General features: G+C 32.3%; 3 protein-coding genes across 3 annotated transcripts; 2 read left to right on the plus strand and 1 right to left on the minus strand.

Annotated features, from left to right (window-relative positions):
* The first annotated feature begins 6356 nt into the window (after positions 1-6356).
* Positions 6357-13206, plus strand: LOC18100012 (uncharacterized). Its single transcript, XM_006381190.3, has 2 exons — positions 6357-7067; positions 13095-13206. The coding sequence occupies exon 1, from the start codon at positions 6476-6478 to the stop codon at positions 6977-6979; it is 504 nt and encodes a 167-aa protein (XP_006381252.1). The 5' UTR covers positions 6357-6475; the 3' UTR covers positions 6980-7067; positions 13095-13206.
* LOC7487348 (uncharacterized) lies at positions 12391-13206 on the plus strand. The gene has a single exon (XM_002308203.4). It carries the CDS (start codon positions 12506-12508, stop codon positions 13007-13009), a length of 504 nt encoding a protein of 167 aa, XP_002308239.1. The 5' UTR covers positions 12391-12505; the 3' UTR covers positions 13010-13206.
* Positions 13207-15303: 2097 nt separating this feature from the next.
* Positions 15304-17607, minus strand: LOC7468074 (putative pentatricopeptide repeat-containing protein At3g08820). The gene has a single exon (XM_024603165.2). It carries the CDS (start codon positions 17379-17381, stop codon positions 15333-15335), a length of 2049 nt encoding a protein of 682 aa, XP_024458933.1. The 5' UTR covers positions 17382-17607; the 3' UTR covers positions 15304-15332.
* Positions 17608-21108: the final 3501 nt, after the last annotated feature.

The following is a 21108-nucleotide window of genomic DNA, read 5'->3' on the forward strand; positions in this document are numbered from 1 at the left end:
TTTAGCACAGGGATTCCTTGGTGCTTCTGGAGGCACCGCTCGTGCAGTCGTCATCGACATCCTGCTACCACTTGGGACTTTAGTAGAACTGGCCGGTGGTCGTGGGTTCATTGGGAACTTCCTTCTATTTGCTGCAGTATGTGTAGTATCAAAGGAGTTCTTCGTCACGACTACCGCCTTTGACCTATCTAATTGCACCCTACCTTTGTAACCAAATTAATGGCTTCGGTTAAGGAATAGATGGTATCCATTAAAAGCCGATCTTGTATATTCAAACGCAATCACCCAACAAACCTAGCGACTTGTTGCACTTCTGTTTCCAACAGGTTATTATGAAAAGATAATATGTGGAATTCCTCAACATACTTTTAAACCGGCCTACTCCCCTGTCTGCAATCTTGGTACTGTTGAAACAATATTTGCTCATAATCTGTTAGCAAATACCTGGATTGCAGAAGTCGTCTCATATTTGACCATGTTTGTACCATCCCTTTTCTTTATCGCATCCGTGTGAGTTGCAGCTGCTCCTACCAAGCAGAGGCTCCTCCCAATAATCTGTAGGCGACTAACTTCACTTTTTTTATCCTTAGGGATTTCCATGTAATCGAAGAACCTCTCCACTACTGCTAACTAATCGAGAAACCCCTCAATTTAAAGTTGACCATTAAACCTGGGCAAATCCATCTTCATCTGAAACGTCTGAGGTTCTCGCTCTCCCGCATTGTGATGGCCCTGTCAATTATGCCTAAATATGCATTCAACATATTCTTCGTCATTCTTCCTCGTAGGCTAGTTGCCTACATGGAATTGAATGGCGTTCACCAACAGGGTTAATCCTTCCCTATAATTCTCACGACCCCTTTCATCTTTACACCGCTGATTATTTCCTATCGTTAATCTAGCAAGGGTCGCATGGATTGCTTGCAATGCTTGCTAGGTTTCACACTGGAAAGTTCTGAATTCCGCTTATGTGATCACGCTGTCTTCACGATTTCCACCATCAAGGGCTTCTCGATCATTCAGTGTGTTCGCCATCTGAACAAAGATTAAACCAGCTCTGATACCAACTGACGTAGCGAAAAGCTAATAATGAAAAAAAAAGATCACCATATTTTTTCTAGAACTTACTCGAATCCACGAGTAAAATACAACACCTGAATCCATGAGCCACAGAATAACATTTCTGAAAGAAATTCTTATTCAAAATTAAAGTATCTCCAATGAGTGGGGTCTGCTTGTATTTATAAGCTGCCAACCCTAAGCGTAATCAAACTATTACATACAAAAATAAATAGCAAAATAAGGGAACTAGGAAAATCCCCACTGAAGATGTAAATCAAGTCTTAAACTTAAGCAGTAATATTAGCAAAACAACAAGGACCCTAAATAAGAGTTTGTGTTAAATAAGAAAAGAGTGACCGACAATTGTTTCCTGGCAGTGATATCATCCTTGCAGAACTATTATTTGTTATGCTTTTGGGGATCTAGTTCATTTAGGACTCCTTCAACAAGTTGTCCTACATCACTAACTTACAAGGGATTATGGTCAGATACCCCTATTCTTGTCGATTGTTAGCCATAACTAGTTGCTCTATGGTTAATGTATTTTCCTCTATATTCTTAAGAGCCCTAAGTAATTTATGGTTCTCCAGTGGACGAGTGCCAACCACCTAGTCCTTGGCTCAATCCTAACCAATATAAACCCTTATTAGAACCCCTAGTTTCTAGTGACACTGGTCTAAATGTAAATTCGGTACTAGATGCTACATATTTTCCTCTCTTTGGATCCATTACTACATAAAATTCTAAATATAAGTAGGTTACCTCAAGATAAGTCTTGTTACACTTCATTCCACACTAAGTTACCACCGCTCCACGCAAAGGCCAAACACTCCACGTGATTACTCTTCAATAAGAACACACTTCACACATCAGAACAACATGATAAAATGACTTGGAGAGAAGTTCTAGAGAATGAAACTTCAAATATGAAATAAAGAGAGGTCCTTATATAATGGGAGGCATCCCTCTTCCTCCTCTAGATTGGCAATACATGTCACCACCTTTTACAGATCCTTAGAGTCGAAGCTAACACCACCATAAAATGTTTTTCCATGTATTTTTTTCATCTAAAATAAGAATTTTTTCAATCGTGGTGCAATACTTTACGTTCGAATACTTTAGCGATGTGCCTCAAGATTTCCTCTCCTTTTCTTATATAGAGAAAAATTGAGAATCCTATTAAAAAAAAAAGTATATCTTTTAAAGTATTTACAGTAAGAATATCACAAAGACTTAGAAGATTACTAATGAACCATAATTTATCATTATTTTTCTAAACAATTTCTAGGCCAACCCAAAACTCATTTTAATGATGGCTCAGACCCTAAAAGGTCTTTAAAAAAATTTCGGGCCTACAGTTGGGGCCTGGGCTTGGACACGAGGCACATGGCCTGATGCCCATAGGCTCAAGCATCACGCATAGTGCTCGTGGCCTCAGGTGAGTGAGGCCTGAGCCTAGATGCCTAGTGCCCATGGGCTCAGGCATGCAACCTGATCCTAGGGGCCAAGCACATACCTGATGCTTTATGTCCTAGACCAATGTCTAGTCCCCGAGGATTTTTGTCTATCAATAATGTTTGTGTAAGATATATTTTTTCTTATTAATGCATGTGTAAGAGATATTTAGTCTTCATTAATACTACAAGGATGATATGACTCTCTGCCCCCCTATTCAAGCAAAAAAGACAAGATTCATGAGATATAAATACCGCATGAATCACCCAGGTAAGGAGTTCATAATTTTTATCACACATTATTTTCTTAGAGAACATTCATTTTATATCAAACAAGAATAAACAATTTTGTTATTAGAATTTAATGTTTTTTGCATATTTATTACACTTTTCCACTTTAAAGATATCAACTTAATCATAAGAGGATCTTCAAATCCATCAAAATATAACTATTTTACAGGTGTTAAGATTCTTACATTAAACTATCACATTCATTTGCTATATATAAAAAAATAAATCTAATTACATGAACACTTAATTAAACCCAATATCCAACCATAAAAACAAAAACAAAATTCCTAAGTATCCTAAATTTTGAAGCATCATCACGGTCATTTGAAATTATTATTATTTTAGATATTTGCTTTCATGTTAGCGGAATTTGAGGTAAAACTTACTTTTTAAATTTAAGCATTGGTATTTCATCTTTGACCCGGCATGACTTGTTTTAGAATATGCTTGAACTCACATAAACAGTTGAATTTCTAAGAAATTGCTTCTAAAAGTTTATAATAATAATATAAATTTAAATTTAAACACAGGTATTCAATCATTTATTATAATCTGTCTCATCATTGAATCAACGAGCACGAATAAATAAGATTTGCCATAAACACAAGTGTTTATAAAAAAAAACATTAAATGTTATTTACTCTATTATAAATAATAAATTTAAAAGATAAAAAGCAGAAGCAGAAGATATTATTATGTAAAGAAACTGCTGTGCTTATAAAATGGACTGCATAATGCACAGTGCCCACCTTTCTCAGATGGGAACGGTATGATAGAGTGAAGGAAAGATTTCTGATATTCCCATCATCCCAGAAGTTGGGTCATATCTAGAATTCCTAATTTGATAAAACTTTTTTTATTATTATTATTTTCTTTTTGTGTGTGTTTTATATTCCAAAATTCTCCTTGCTGTACACTGCGGGGTCCAATTTTTGAGATGACGGTGTAAACCGCGTTTTTAAAAAATTTTAAAATTTGTTTTTTGTTAAAATTAAATTTTTTTATATGTTTTGAATCATTTTGATGTGTTGATCTTAAAAATAATTTTAAAAAAATAAAAAAAATATCATTTTAATATATTTTAATATAAAAAATACTTTAAAAAACAAACACAACCGGACTCTAATCAAGACAACCTCCCTTCGCCCCTTGGATTTGGACTGCAATAAAGGTTTTTTCCTTTTTCCTTTTGTACTGAAATGCGTCCTTTAGAAATGGGACGAGGGGCTGAAAAGACGAAAAAGAAAAGTAGATGAGATGAGACAACAAGTCCAAGCACAGATTCACTTGTTACAGCACAAACACTGTATCCTGCGATTTTCAAGCCCATCAGATTTTATTCTGTTTCGCTTTCTTTCTTTTTTCTTGCTGGTGGAGGTGTTTTCTGGCTGCCGCTGGGCTCCTCATGTCTCTCTTTTCTATTTGTCCTCGTCCTAATCGTTTCAAAGAGAAAAAAAACATTTTACTCAATAAAATAGATTTATTCAGGGCTGAAATATTCTTTCAATTCAAAAAAATAAAAAAGAAATTGTACTCGTATTTTTTAAAATGAAATAATAATAATAATAATAATAATAATAGATCATTTGGAAAGGTGTACAGACTTAATTAATTAAGGGAATATGCTAACGAAAAGCTAAAGCTGAAGAGCTTTTGTACGTGTTTATATTTGCTCGATGTTTTGTAAGATTATTAGAATAGATACTGCAAGGATTAAAAACTTAATTAAATGGTTGTTTAAAAAAAAAAAACAATTCATTCCTAGGTGCACACAGTTTCCACGCGGGGTACTCATAACGTCATGTACTACGTGTTTTGTACTAGCAAATTCGCCGGCACTTTATCGCAGAGATACTGTTCAAAATAGATGTTGCAAAATGATCTCACCACTTGATTTTTCTACGATGAAACATGTTTTTTTTTAGAAAAAAAATTAAAATGTTAAATTGCAATCACACTAAAAAAAAACCTAAAGCTACTGGGGGAATAAATAAATATATATATATATATATATATATATATATATATATATAGAAAGACAGAGAGAGAAACCATGGATTGTAATAGTGTTTCATAATGTATTTAAAAAAAATACAAATTTCTGGGTAATTTAGTTTTTTTTTTCCTTATTTTTTTCAATTTATTTATTTGATGTTGCATTTACTTGGAATTAGACTTTGGTGATTTTTTTTTACTACTTAGGATAGGGGATTGCTTGGTGTTGAGGAAAAATTACTCGTTGGATAGATGATTAATTTGTTAAGATTAGATGAAATTTTATTAATTTAAAATCAGAAACTAAATTTGAATATTAGACTAATGTTCATACTCTTTTTTCTTTGCACTTTAGGTATTGCGTGTAGTGTTTTCTAGTGACCAAAAATACTTTTCCTTCATGTTGCTGAAAGCGCCATTGCATTCTGTTTAATGTGACATGTGTAAGTGGTGGTTGGATGATTTATCATTAGTGGAGCTTATTCTTTTTTATTTCTAATTTTTTGTTAGTGTTTTTGTAAAAGTTTTATTAGTTTTCAATTTCATCATTCAATCTATGATATATTATTCTTTTCTAATTTGGTCTTCATTCTTTTGATTTTATTGTTCTTTTATTAAAGTTATTTTTCTTTTCAATTTCACCCTCCAATAAAAAGAATTTGTGGTTGCCTTCTAATTTATTTTTTTTATTTCAATTTTTATTCTTATTCTTTTAATTTCTATTTTTAATTTTGGATCTTTTTTTGTAGCTGTTTTTTTTTCTAATTTCATTCTTTAACATTTTGACTGGTTAGGGATTCAACTTCATAGTTTTTTCATGTATAATATTTCTGGTCTAATAATCTGAGTCATGGATTAAACATTTTTTTTAAAACCCATTATTTAATGGACATAACCCCATAAAATCTAATTTCAAATGGACCAAAATCACACGAAGACAATTTCAACTTTTTAATTGAGGAACCAATTCTCAAACACTTGAAATTCGAAGAAGCTTGAATCCATTTATTACTCTTTCAATTTCATTTACTAGTCCTTTGCTTAATTAAAAAAAAAAAACAGCTTATTTAACCACTCAGGGCTATAAATCAAGCCGTAGTGTTTTTTATATTTTTTTTAAATATATTTGCAATACCTTAAATATCATTTAAAAAAAAAAATTAAAGCTAACCAGCGGCGTAGTTTAGTGTGCAATGCAAAGTCAGTATTTATAGTTAACGTTCAAGTTTGAATATCATTTTTCAATAATTTATGTGGTAATTACAAGGAGGACTTTTCTTTCTTCTCTTTGGTAGTGGTGCCATGTGGCTTCTTCGCACAAGGCCGAAACAAAAACAAAGGACAAAAATCAGCAACCATTTTCACGCCTAAATAATGACCAAAATAGAAAAACAAATGCGTGTTTTTGTTCCAACTCCCAGCTGGGCAGCCTCTTTCTCTCTGTTCCCCACAACTCCCGAGTCCCATCAACACATAATACTCTTCTTTTACACTCTTTTGACCGTCCACTCTTTTACTTGACTCCTCCTCCCTTCTCCACTCTTCTTCTCTCTCTCTCTCTATATATAGGCTCCTTCCCCCCTATCCAATGACCTAAGAAATTAACCAGAAAGAAACACCATCACAATTGCTAGCGCTAGCTGTTCTTGCAAGCTGATCAAACTTGAAATAATATGGGAAACTACACTTCTTGCTGTGCTGTTGTTACCCTCTCAAGTAAACCTAAGACTGCAAAACTTATAAATTCTCAGGGAAACTTAAGGCAAGTAAGTCTCCCGGTAAAAGCTGCAGAGCTCATGCTTGAAGAACCTGGCCATGTCATCGCTCCAGTAGATGAGCTGAAGCAAAGGAGTCGTACAATAGCCATGCGAGCTGACGATGAGCTTCTGCCTGGAAAGGTATACCTGTCAGTTCCTTTAAGTAAGGCAAACTGTAAAATTTCTGCGTCGGAGTTGGCAATCATTGAGTCTACCATAGCTGCTTGTGCGAAAAGGTCGAGCAAGAAGAGAAGTGGTGCTAAGGTTTTGCCTGCTATGGCCGTGGACTTGTGGGAGGAGAAGGGATCAGAGAGTGGGGTTAAGGTCTTGGAAGGAAATGATACGAGCTCTACCAGTTACCGGTTAGTGAATTATAGGCAGTGGACTCTGGCGTTGGAGCCGATACCGGAGGAGTTTTGACCACAGATGAACCTTTTTTCTTTCTAGCTAAGGTTTAGAGTTTTTTTAGAGAAAAATCGATACATTGTTGTACACTTGAGATGCAAAGGTAGGGGGTTATTCAGTTAGGAAATTAAGAAATATATATGTTCATATGGTTTTCTAAGAAAAATTGATAAATTGTACACAAGACTTGCACAAATATTAGCGGCCTTCGTTGATGAACTTGAGACAGAAAAAAATCATCATTGCAAATTCTTAGCAGTTGCTCAACAACTGCATTCAATTCATTGCAGCTTTTCAATGATCCCAGTTGAGTACTGTTAGAACACAGACCTGATGAAGATTTCAATCTTGTCCTTTCCTTTCCTATAAACTTCTTTAATTTGGCTTCCTCGTATCATAAACACGTCGGTAGTGAAGGTGTGAGTTGAACTTTAAGCGCGTGAGGGAAGGCTAATTTGATGGCTTAAAAACTCTCTAATTTGTCCGTTCTGCCCTATGCAGGTAAAAAACTGCCACAGGTAGGGGCGAACCCATAATCATGTTTAAGAATTTATTTGAATGTTTCATCTTGAATTTTACAACACATGTTAACCTTGTCTATTTAAGAACTCACGAGTTGTACTGATTAGACTTAAATAAATTTAAATCTTAAGATGGAATGATTATTTTTATTATTACTTATAATAAAATTAGATTTTTGATATGATATTATTAATTTTCAAGTTAGGCTCGTCTAATAGTAATATTTTTTTTTCATAAAATACATTCCATGAACTATATTATTTTCCAATTATGTTGTATTAAGTGTCTATTAAAAAAATATATGATTGTTATCTTGTAGCCGTATATGTCATTAAGAACGTTTTATTATTTGCAATATATCACCATTTAGACTTAGAATATTGAAAAGTTTGCCATCTGTCATACGATAATAAGCATGGGAAAGAAAATAAATAGTAAAAAAAGAGCGGTTGTTAATAATAATAATAAAAAAGTACAAATAATTACAAAATTGTAGACGAATATACACAGGCTCTACGAGATTAATCAAATTAAGGGTTTGAATTTTGGGTGAGTAATTCAAAATGAAATGAATGCATTTATTAATATACATTTTATGCAGAGGTTTCAGGGGCGTAAATAAAACGTGTGCTGGGGCCATATCCTCTCCAAAATCTTTCCCATTTCTATATATTATTTTTATTTCCATAAATATAATTATCAAATTTCTATAAATTTCTTCGTTAAAACTTGATTTAGTGAGCCACATGTCACAATTCTGAGAAGCCTCTGCCTGAATAGTTATCTATGTGGATCCAGGATTACACCCACTGTAAAACACATCAGATTTATACAAGGTCGATGATAGTACAAGGACCTGATTGCGTTTCTTAGAATAAATAGGCCCAATGTGCCAAAACTGAAATTGTTGAGGGATGGAAGATGCCATTACACCGAATCTTAACGCACCTTATCAGACCCGCTCACCTTTGTTTTACATGTCAAAGCGTGAAGTGCACCTCTTCCCATGTGGAAAATTTCTCCAATTTCATATGCTGCCACGTCGTCTTGTAAGTTTCTTGGATTGAAAATGTTGTCAGCCAACCTGGCAGAGTTGACTGAGCCAGGGTCTCGAAGCATTGGATAGCACCAACAACTACATCTAAATGGATATGGATGAGAGACGAAGACGACAGTGGGTGTAAGGGCCAGATGGTATTATGGGTTAATTACAACATTACATTACATTACAACATATTCTAAATGGGGTTGGGAATCACTGTTTCCCAACACAAAACATGGCAGATTACTGCAGTGTTTTCTTTTCTTTTTTTTTTTGGCTAACTTTTGTCTTCTTTTTTTTTTCGTTTTTTTTTGGTTTTTTTTTTTGAAAATTACTTTTTTTTTCAACTTTCCTATTTTTTTCTTTTTTTCATTTATTTTTTCTTTTGTTTTTTCCAAAATTATTTTTTTTATTTTACTTTTTAAATATTGACCTGGTTAAAATTTCTGCTTTGTAATTTTTTTCTTTAAAATACTGTGGATTGCTACAATGTTTTTCCATATAATTTTTCTATTTTATTTCTTTATTTTTCAAAATTATATTTGTTGATTTTTTTTAATATGGAGCTGATTGAGAATTTAGTTTTGTAATTTTTTTTCTTTTAAACATCGTCGATTGCTACAGTGTTTCTCCGCATGGTTTTTTTTTATAATTTTCTCCGAAATTTTCTTTTTTTTATTTTATTTTTTAATATTGAGCTGGTTAAAAATTACAGTTACAATATGTGAGGAAAACACTATAACTTTCCTCGAAAATTACTGTTGATTGCTACAGTGTTTTTTCCCACATGGTTTTTTTTTCTGTTTTTGTTATGTTTTTCCCTAAAATTATCTTTGTCAATTTTATTTTTTTAATATTAAGCTGGTTAAGAATTGCAATTACAAGTAAATACAAGTTTTTCCTTACAAAACACTATGGATTGATACAGTTTTTTCTCACATGGTTTTTTTTCATTTTCTTTTTTTGTAATATTTTTTTCCAAAATTATCTTCGTCGATTTTATTTTTTTTAATATTGAGTTGGTTAAAATTTAACTTTGTAATAAAGCTTAATCATGTGAGGAAAGCATTGTAGCTTTGCTCATAGAACATTGTGGATTGCTACAGTGTCCTCTCCGTATAGTTTTTTTTTGTTATAATTTTTTTCAAATTATCTTTTTCAATTTTATTTTTTTAATATTGAGTTGTTTGTGAATTACAATTACAAGTCATTACAAATAAGACTAAATCATGTGGGGAAGCACTGTAACTTTCATCACAAAACACTGTGAATTGCTACAGTGTTTCCAACATGATTTTTTTTCTTTTGTTGGTGTTTGTTTTGTTATTTTTTTTTTCTAAAATTGTCTCTGTTGTTTTTTTTTTAATATTGAGCTGATTAAGAATTTAGCTTTGTAATTTTTTTTTATATTTAAAACACTGTGAATTGTTGCAGTGTTTTTCCATGTGATTTTTTTATGATTTTTTTCCAAAATTATCTTTGTCGATTGTTTTTTAAATATTGAGTTGGTTAAGAATTATAATTACAATAAAGTTAAATCATATGAGGAAAGCGTTGTAGTTTTTCTCACAAAACACTGTGGATTGCTACAATATTTCTCTAAATGGTTTTTTATTTTATTTTATTGGGAAAAATGCTATAGTTTTCCTCACAAAACATTGTCAATTGCTGCAACTTTTTTCTCATGGGTTTTTTTCCTTCCAAAATTATCTTTATTGGTTTTTTTTTAATATTAAGTTGGTAGAGAATTTAACTTTGTAATTTGTTTTCCTTTTTATTAACTGAAAAGCTAAATCATGTGGCGAAAACACTATATTTTTCCTCACAAAACACTGTAGATTGCTACAAATCATTTTGTTCAGTCTTTAAGTTTTTGATCACCAACACAACGTTTTTTTCCGTCATGAAATATTTGCTCCATCATACCTTTAATTTCTATTACTTATCTAGCATTGGTTCATAATTATAACACTATCAAGTACATTTATTTTATAAGCCCGCGGCAACGCGCGGGCATGTCATCTCGTATGAGCTAAGAGTTATCCACGTGACTTTTGTTTTGTCAAACTGGCTTGGTGCTACAATCTATCACTAAAGAAATAGCTATGCCATTTCAGTCCTTTTATTTTTATGTTTTAAAAATATATTTAAATTTTTTTTTCATGTTTAAAAAGATTTTAACTTGACTCATAGTAGAGTATAGACGACTATCTGGTAAAAAAAAACACTAAAATTATAGGCATTTTCACCGTACACACAAAAAATTCATTGTTTTTTCCCTTTCTATGAAAAATCAAATGCGAGTATATCTTTTTGCATGACACATTAGTTCTTAAAGGTTTGATCGATAATATATATATCTTTTTAGTTTTTTAAGTATAGTTAAATGATTACTCTTTAAGTTAAAAAATTTAAAATCAGCAAAGAGAGGTATTTTTATCTTTTTATTTTTAAATACAGTAAAATAACAAATTTACTCTTGAAATAAAAAAATAAACTATGTATCCAAGGGCCTTTAGGTCTTTTTAGTAGGTTTTTTTTTGTTATTAACAAATTCATAAGAAGCAATTTGATCCTTTACTAAAGGTGAATTATTATTGAAATGGAAAAAGCATCTGACGTGTGCAAGGGAGGTGCCTGTGCACTTTAGGTAGTGCATGCAGTGTCTTCTAGTGGCCAAAAATGCTTTTCCTTCATGTTGTTGGAAGCACCACTGCATTATTTTTCTGTTAATATGACATGTGTTAGCGGTGGTTGAACGAGTTATCATTATCGGATCTTATTCTTTTTTATTTCTAATTCTTTTAATTTTTTTTAAATTTTTTTATTAGTTTTCAATTTCATCCTCCAATCTATGATATATTATTCTTTTCTAATTTGATTTTCATTCTTTTGATTTTATTATCCTTTTATTAAAGTTATTTTTCTTTTCAATTTCACCCTCCACTAAAAAGAATTTATGGTTGCCCTCTAATTTTTATTTTTTTTTGATTTTAATTTTCATTCTTTTAATTTCTTTTAATTTTGAATCATTTTTTGTAGTTGCTTTTTTTTCTTATTTTTTTCTTTAATATTTGACTTGTTAGGGATTCGGTTTTATAGGTTTTTTATGTACGATATTTCTAGTCTTATAACTTAAGTTATGGGTTAAACTTTTTTTGAAAAAATTCATTATTTAATGGACATAACCCCATCAAATATAATCTCAAATGGACCAAAATCACACGAAGACAATTTCAACTTTTTAATCTCAAACACTTGAAATTCAAAGAAGCTTGAATCCATTTATTACTCTTTCAATTTCAATTTCTAGTCCTTTGTTTTTTTTATCTAATTAAAAAAATAGCTTATTTAACCACTCAGGGCTATAAATCAAGCCGCAGTGTTTTTATATATTTTTTTAAATATATTTGCAATACCTTAAATATCATTTTTTTTTAAAAAAAAGTTAAAGCTAACCAGCGGCGTAGATTAGTGTGCAAAGCAAAGTCAGTATTTATAGTTAACGTTCAAGTTTCAAGCTCATTTTTCAATAATTTATGTGGTAATTGCAAGGAGGACTTTTCTTCTTCTCTTTGGTAATAATTCTAGTGGTGCCATGTGGCTTCTTCGCACAAGGCCGAAACAAAAACAAAGGACAAAAATCAGCACCATTTTCACGCCTAAATAATGACCAAAATAGAAAAATAAATGCGTGTTTTTGTTCCAACTCCCAGCTGGGCAGCCTCTTTCTCTCTGTTCCCCACAACTCCCGAGTCCCGTCAACACATAATACTCTTCTTTTACACTCTTTTGACCGTCCACTCTTTTACTCGACTCCTCCTCCCTTCTTCACTCTTCTTCTTCACTCTCTTTCTCTCTCTATATATATAGGCTCCTTCCCCCCTATCCAATGACCTAAGAAATTAACCAGAAAGAAACACCATCACAATTGCTAGCGCTAGCTGTTCTTGCAAGCTGATCAAACTTGAAATAATATGGGAAACTACACTTCTTGCTGTGCTGTTGTTACCCTCTCAAGAAAACCTAAGACTGCAAAACTTATAAATTCTCAGGGAAACTTAAGGCAGGTAAGTCTCCCGGTAAAAGCTGCAGAGCTCATGCTTGAAGAACCTGGCCATGTCATCGCTCCAGTAGATGAGCTGAAGCAAAGGAGTCGTACAATAGCCATGCGAGCTGACGATGAGCTTCTGCCTGGAAAGGTATACCTGTCAGTTCCTTTAAGTAAGGCAAACTGTAAAATTTCTGCGTCGGAGTTGGCAATCATTGAGTCTACCATAGCTGCTTGTGCGAAAAGGTCGAGCAAGAAGAGAAGTGGTGCTAAGGTTTTGCCTGCTATGGCCGTGGACTTGTGGGAGGAGAAGGGATCAGAGAGTGGGGTTAAGGTCTTGGAAGGAAATGATACGAGCTCTACCAGTTACCGGTTAGTGAATTATAGGCAGTGGACTCTGGCGTTGGAGCCGATACCGGAGGAGTTTTGACCACAGATGAACCTTTTTTCTTTCTAGCTAAGGTTTAGAGTTTTTTTAGAGAAAAATTGATACATTGTACACTTGAGATGCAAAGGTAGGGGGTTATTCAGTTAGGAAATTAAGAAATATGTTCATAAGGTTTTCTAAGAAAAATTGATAAATTGTACACAAGACTTGCACAAATATTAGCGGCCTTCGTTGATGAACTTGAGACAGAAAAAAATCATCATTACTAATTCTTAGCAGTTGCTCAACAACTGCATTCATGTTATCTAGACGTGTTATCGGGAACCTATACTTTAATGTGATCCAGTTAATGGCTTGATTATCCATACACATACACCATGAACCATTCTTCTTAAAGACTAGGAAGCTAGGACTATATATGGATTCATACTTTCTTGAATGTACCTTTTTCTAACAATTTCACAACCTGCCTCTGCAACCCTTTAGCTTTCTTAGGGCAAAGTCTATAAGCTAGTTTGTATGGGAGATTAGAACCTAAAACCAAGTGAATCTGGTGGTGAATATTTGGTATAGGAGGCATCCCCAAGGCTAACTCTCCTAACATCAAATCTGCAAACTTGTTAGCATATCATATACTTCTTCCTAGTTTTACTACTATGAACAACATACACTACTTGTTTACCCCTTATCTCTTTTGTAAGCTATGATAAAGACAATAAGCTCTTCCCCTTCTTAGTTTTCGCCTTCACCTTCTCTTTCATAGGTGTCACCACCATATGTTTTCCTTTAATGCTAAAGATATACATGTTTTTTTACCATTATGTAACACACTTCTATCAAACTATCATAACCTTCTTAATAGGACATGCCACATATCTATAGACACCACATCACATAAAGCACTATCAAAATATTTGTCTTATGTAGAAAAAAACAAGACAACGTTTCTTAACAATTACCTTAATGTTTTTATTTAACCACATCAACTTATAGGGCTAATGATGACTTTCAGTTGCTAGCTGAAGTTTCCTCATTTCCTCTACAAAAACCACATTCTCGTAACTACCACTATTTATTATCAGGCTGTAGACTTTATCCTTGATGGTTCATGTGGAATGAGAAATACTAGGTATAAGGTTTAAGAATAGTCAAAAGAAAGAAGTGCTCTTTCACCTTTCTTTTTTTCATCTTGTCTCAATCACTGATTTTTTTATTTTCCTTGTCTTTCTCGCGTCTTCTTCAATTGTTCCCACCAGACAAATGCCTGGTTATTCAGTCTGACTGTGATTAACTTAACTCATGTCTACTTAGGAACCTTCTTATACTGAAAAATCCTGTTAATTTCATTCAACCAATCGATGAACTTCTTTATTTGTAAAGTTCTAGTGAACTCAAGAATTTTGACATGAAAACCAAAATCCCCATATTTGATCTCTTCCAATTTAAGAGATTGTCTCCTTTGTTTTTTAGTACTTACAGGGACCTACAATCACTCTCATGGTTCTGATTCTAGTTCTAGTCTCGTAGGTCCCACTCTTTCAACCTACAAGTCAGCTCTATGATCTGCCTTTACATGTCTTCCATGACGAGCTCTTAAACGTTTTTCTCCCTAAAAAAAGCCTTCTTATCCCTTTATTGACTACACCCCGCTCCACGAACTTTCCTACCATGTTTTTTAGCAACACACAACAAGCAAACAATTTTCCATGAAATTGCATAACACAATAAGCAATATAAATCTAAAATCGTTGAGCTCTGATATCAACTAATACAGGCGAAAGCTATAAAGACAATCATAACACGAAAAACACTAAAATTTTAATGAGCAAAAATAGTTACAGATGTGAACTCTAAAGTAATGATTTATTTATATGAAAATAGGACTAATAAAGTCTACATCTTTAAAAATTTACAAGACCTATAAATAAGTTAAAAAATCCTACCTCTACTAGAAAATAACTAGAAATCCAAAATAAAAATAAAAATAAAAATCTGAATTAAAAAATAAATCCAAAAAAACTAGAAAATAATAACAAAATTGACCCAAATAATAATATTTGAACCTAATTCTCAATTATGAGAGGTCCAACGCTCTGCTAAGCGATGCAATAGGTTCTCACCTGAAAAATGACTATAGAATTACTTGGAAAGATTTAAGTATAATCCAACAATTGGATGTCTTGTTTTAAGTTGTTAATATAATCTGGTATGATAATGCTTTTGTTTGAATCTAGACATGTTGGACTGGTATATACTTTTGTTTTTCAAAAGTTTCTTCTCCCTGTAGGCTTCTACTAATTTCTATTCCTAAAGGTAAGAATAACACGTCAAACATGTACCGTTGAAACCATTTCCCAAAAAAATTTCACCAATAATCTTTACATGAACAAGAACCATCATTAAAACAATGGAATCGGTTGTTATCTCTCACAATTATCTCTCTACCTGTAAACCTAGAAATGTGCTTTATTGCCTCATGACAATCACCACAAACACGAAGATTTTTCACAACACGAATTTTGTCATTTGGAGCTGTGCTTATCAAACCAAAGGCAATAGCCAGCTTCTCACTGTGACAACCAATGAAATGCTCCTTCTCCTCTTCTTCTATATCAAACAGCACATAATCTGTTGTGGGAACATAACCTGATGCTTTCAAGTCCTTGACCAATTCGCCAAGTTTTGCATATATTTTCTCCGATAAGGGATGGGATGTATCCCCCACAAGGAATTCATGAACAACTCCATCCACTTCAATCCAACTATACCCTGGTACTTTCTTAATCCCCCTCTCACTCATGATTGACCTAATCTTTGCTGCATCTTCCCATTTATGACTTGCTGAATATATATTTGACAAAAGAACGTAATTACCTGAGTTGGACGGTTCTAATGCTATGAGCTGTTTCAGCACACCTTCCACCAATTGGGTATCTCTATGCAGCCTGCATCCACCCAGCAATGCTCCCCAAACAATAGCATTGGCCTCCATTGGCATACTTTTGACAAGCTGATGAGCTTCATCTAAGAAACCTGCACGGCCCAGGAGATCCACCATGCATCCATAGTGTTCGATTTCTGGAGTCAAGGTAAAAACACGTTCCATACTATTAAAATATTGACGACCCTCGTCAACTAGACCCGCATGAGTACAAGCACAAAGTAGGCCAACAAAAGTGTTCCCATCCGGCTCAATCCCAGATTTCTCCATTTGGCCAAAAAGTCCAAATGCTGCTTTGACATGTCCACTCATGGCAAGACCTGATATAGCTGCATTCCAAACTACTATATCTTTCTTCCTCATTCCCCTGAAAACTTCCCAGGCGCTATCCATTCTCCCACATTTTGCATACATGTCAATCAATGCCGTACCCAAGACAGGATTGCCCAAGAACTCATTTCTATCCATCAAATTGCTAGCCCAGTTCCCTAATTCTAGTGCTCCTAACCTCGCACAAGCACAAAGAACCCCCACCATAGCATAACAATCAGGTCTGAAACCCTCATTCAACATTTTAAAAAAGAGGTCTAAAGCTTCTTTAGGCAGCCCATTGGAAGCATAACCCTGAATCATAGAACTCCAAGAAACAATATCCTTCTCCAGCATCCCATCAAAGACACTACATGCTCTCTCCATGTTTCCACATTTGACATAAAAATCCACCAAAGAAGTAGCCACAAACACATTCCTTACCATGCCAATCTTCGTTATGTAATCATCAATCCACTCTCCACTTCTCAAATCCCCAATTCGTGTGCAGGCAGCCAAAACCCGAACAAGACTGAAACTATCCGGCCTCAAACCCATATCCAACAACCTACGAAACATATCAATCGCCTCCCTACATTTCCCAACACCAATATACCCACTTATTATCGCCGTCCACGCAGCAACATTCTTCTCGGGAATATCATCAAACACCTTAAATGCATTGTCTATAAACCCACATTTCCCATACAAACTGACCAAACTAGTATTAACAAACGCATCCGATTCACAACCCGCTTTAACCACAAGGCCATGCAACTTAATACCCAATTTAGAATCCAAAAGCCTGGCACACGCTTTCAACAAAAAAGGGAAAGTAAAACTATCAGGAGAAAGCCCTTCTTTTCTCATTGAGTGGTAAATTTCAATGGATTCTTGGAAAGAATCATTCAAAACTAAGCCATGGATCATTGTATTGAAAAGGAAAATATTAGGTTCTTTGGTTTGATGAAATATGCGATGGGAATAGTTTGTGTTGCCAAAGTTGAAGCTGAAACGTAAGACCTTGTTAAGGAGGTAACTGTCTTCGTCGAGGCCGAGGCGGAGAAGGGCTGCGTGGACATGTTTTAGGTGTTTGAGAGAGTTAAAGCCTTGAAAGAGGCGGATTTTGATGTGTGCTGACTTGTTGAGAATTAAGGAAGACATAATTTGAAAAAGAAAAGGACTTGTTATTTGTTATCTTCGTCATCATTATCCATAAATTAAGATGTTTAGAAGAAAATTTATTGGAAAAGATTCTTGAAAGAGTGAGGGAGAAATGACCTCCTCTCAGGGGGGTTTAGAGCGAAAACCGCGAGTGAGAAGTGAAAGAGCAGACAGACAGAAGAGGAGGAGGATTACAACTGACAATAAAATATGAAAAGGGAGGGAATAATTTTGATGTTGTTTCATGATAGTTATTAAACCGGGCCGGGAGTTGATCTTGCAAAGAAACCGGGTATGCGTCATTTGAGTTAACCTAAAGAAAATTAAAAAAAATATATTTAAAATTTAATATCTAAAATATTTCATATAAGTTATATTACACCCAAAAAAGTTAAAAAAACATTCTAATTATATAAATATATATATATAATAATAAAAAATATTTCATAGAGATATAAGCTATAAAAAAATATAAAAAACCAAATATTCACAAACTAATTTTATATATTTTGAATTTATTAAAAAAATATAAAAAAACCTGGTTTTATTTAAGTTTTAAGTTCACATGATATGTCATTTGAGTTTGACCGAGTTAATTATAGATCTAAATTTTAATCATTTATAACTCGATCAAATTCTCAAATTATTTAAATTTCAGGTTAATTTGCCATATCATGTCAGGTTGGGTTTTATATCAATGTGTTTTATATATTCTGGATGGATTGGTTTTATTTATTGGCCTTCCTGTTTGTGGGATCATTTTCTTAATTCATGAATTAGAGCTATATAATTATAATTAGATAACCTTTCAAACCCTATATATTATTAACATAGGGTACGGCTACTAAAGTTAACTCTTCAGGAATACCATTTTAGGATATGAATTTGCAAAGTAAGGTTATCAAATTATCTATCCATCATGTACAGTTGTACACATACATAAATGAAAATGAAAGATAAAACTATTTAAGGGCTTATTTTTATCCTAATAATAGCATTTCTCAAACCCATACCCGATGTACCAGAATTTCAATATATATACACTTTAAATATATACTTTAAATATATATTACTATTTTATTTTATATTGAATAATAAATAATAATAGGATAATAAATATTTATATAAATATACAAAACCCGATAAATATAATGTGAATATTTAATTTTTTTATTTAATTGATAATAAATAGAGTATAAATATAAAGAAAATCAACATGTGACTTGTGAGTTAGGAAATGCAATAACTACAATACATAAAGAAAGAAAAAAAAATTAAACATAGAAATATTAATTCTAGTGATTAAATAAGGGAATGTACGTAAGGGTTTATAATATAATCAATTGCCAAAAATAGTCATTAATATTGCTTAACCCTTTCACTTTTCACTTTATTATTTGGTCTCTATATATTAATTTTTTAAAAAAAAAACTTAAAGGTTGATTGATTTACCTGTGCATCTTTATATGAAACATTATATATTTCAATGAAACAATGTTTTTATTAAAAAAATTAATTTTTTTTATCATTTATTATTTTTAACTATATCCTTGAAAATTAGATTAAATGAGATTTTGAGATCCAAATTTATTTTGGATAGCTTCTTATAAACAACTATGCATTCCTTTTTTATTTTTTTGTTAGTGTGTTGTCGGCATTTTTTCTAAAAAATCGCCTTGGATTCCTTTTCTTTTTTATCCCTTTCGTTTTCTAAATTGTTATTAATATAAATTTCTTCCTTAAACAGATGAAAAGTTATACTAAGAATTTAATTCATAAGAAGAAGACAATTATCTCTCGATCAAGCAAGGTAATTATCTTTATTAAGCGTAATACTACAATTAATGTTGATATTAATCACAAGGGTTAAATTAAGATATAAATTGTAAAATTTATATTTGTCATGAAACCATGAGGTCTAAATCAGTATTAAACAATAAAGTCTAAATCAGGTAGTAAACATATAGGTTTACATCAGTTGATTGGGTACGTAGTAAACCTTGGTCAGTTTTTACATTAGATAATAAACAAAAAGTTTACTTCAAACAATAAATAATAAAGATTTATATTAACGTTTTTTGTTTACTTCAAGTTAAAATGTTAACTTTTTTGTTGTTATCGGTTTCTCAAAAATAGAGGTCATGAAGGAGTATGCTAGAGGCTTTTGAAATATATTAATAAATGGAACAAAAAGGTATGTCTCCTGACATCACAACAACCCCCTCTCTTTCCTCAAATATAAGGAAATGAGTCTATGAGTCTTTTTTATATATTTTTTCAGGGGATCTAATTTTTATAAAGAAATCGCTACTTAGTATTATGATTATTAAAAATTCTAACTGATTTTTAAAAATTTATGGTAAAAGATTAATTATTCTAAAGAAAAGATATTATCACCCTAAAGAACTTACCTGATATAAGCTAAATTTTTATTTGTCTTAAATTGCTAAAAGTATGTTGTGCTTAATCTACCGGTGTTCTATTCACAGGGTAATGGCATGTTTGATTCGATGAGTTAAACTTTTATTGGTGGTTCAAACTTATTCGTCTTAAGAAAAGTCCATGGAAGGAGCTTTGATGAGGTTCACATGTCTTATGATACTTCAATACTCTTGACTCTAGCGTTAATGGATATTGTACAATTCAAGTTGACGATCTGAGTTTATATTGTGTATTTTGTGTCGTGTCAAAAAAATATTTTTGATAACCTTGTTTCTGACTCTAACATCAATGGATATTGAATTGAAAAATAATATTGTCAATTCTAGCATTGGTGAATATTACATAGTAAAATTATAATACTTCTAATTCTAGCGTCACTGAATATTAAATTAAAAACTTTTATTGTATGAAAAATCCAAACAATGTGCTTCTCCTTTTAATATCTAAGGCTATGAGTCAACTTACCTTAAACATTACAAGTGAATAGCAAAACAATTTTGACATAATTTTTACGAAAACCAAAATGGGTTCTTAAGGTTTTGGGAATGTTGACCTAATAGGTCTTTTAATTTGGACCAAGCCTGAATGAGTTTTTTAAACTTGTTATAAAACTTTAAAAATATGCATGATAAATATTTTTTTTGTTTTTCTTTTGTGAAAATGCTAAAATAAACATCAAAACATACAATACTAATTATTTTTTTTGTTTTTTTATATATATTTGAGAGACTTGATCATATATACATTTTGACAATGATGATTTTTTTAAGCTTTAAATTATTAGGATTGTATAATTACCAATAAAATGGATGAAAATCAAGCAAGTTTAATTGTTCATCAAAGAAATTATAAACACATAAAAGCCCTAATTTTGCATGCATAAAATTACAACAAGTAATAAATACAAACACGTAAACAAGGCTAAACTCAAGTCTAAACATGTAATTTCACATAAACATTACATATGAGAATACGTATGCACAATTTAAAAGATTTGGCCAACATCATTCCAATACAAAATCAATCTCATATACATTGCATAATCTTAAAATCTCATCACAACAAATATTAAAATCATCAAATAAGTATGATATTTACTCCACACAAATATTCATTCAATGAACATTGCCTAATCAAAACATCATCATAGAACACAACAAAATAACAATAAAATAAGGTAATTATTCAAGAGAAGTTTGGGGTTCAAAATGAACCTTTTAGGGTGGCTAAAGATGATTGAAAAGGGCTGTAATTGTGGCAAAACAATGTTAAAATGAAGAAAATT

This window comes from Populus trichocarpa, chromosome 6, assembly GCF_000002775.5.
Source record: "Populus trichocarpa isolate Nisqually-1 chromosome 6, P.trichocarpa_v4.1, whole genome shotgun sequence".
NCBI classification, from domain to species: domain Eukaryota; kingdom Viridiplantae; phylum Streptophyta; class Magnoliopsida; order Malpighiales; family Salicaceae; genus Populus; species Populus trichocarpa.

Coding starts and splice junctions, on each gene's coding strand:
- LOC18100012 (XM_006381190.3), top strand. CDS start 6,476: ATGGGAAACTACACTTCTTGCTGTGCTGTTGTTACCCTCTCAAGTAAA.
- LOC7487348 (XM_002308203.4), top strand. CDS start 12,506: ATGGGAAACTACACTTCTTGCTGTGCTGTTGTTACCCTCTCAAGAAAA.
- LOC7468074 (XM_024603165.2), bottom strand. CDS start 17,381: ATGTCTTCCTTAATTCTCAACAAGTCAGCACACATCAAAATCCGCCTC.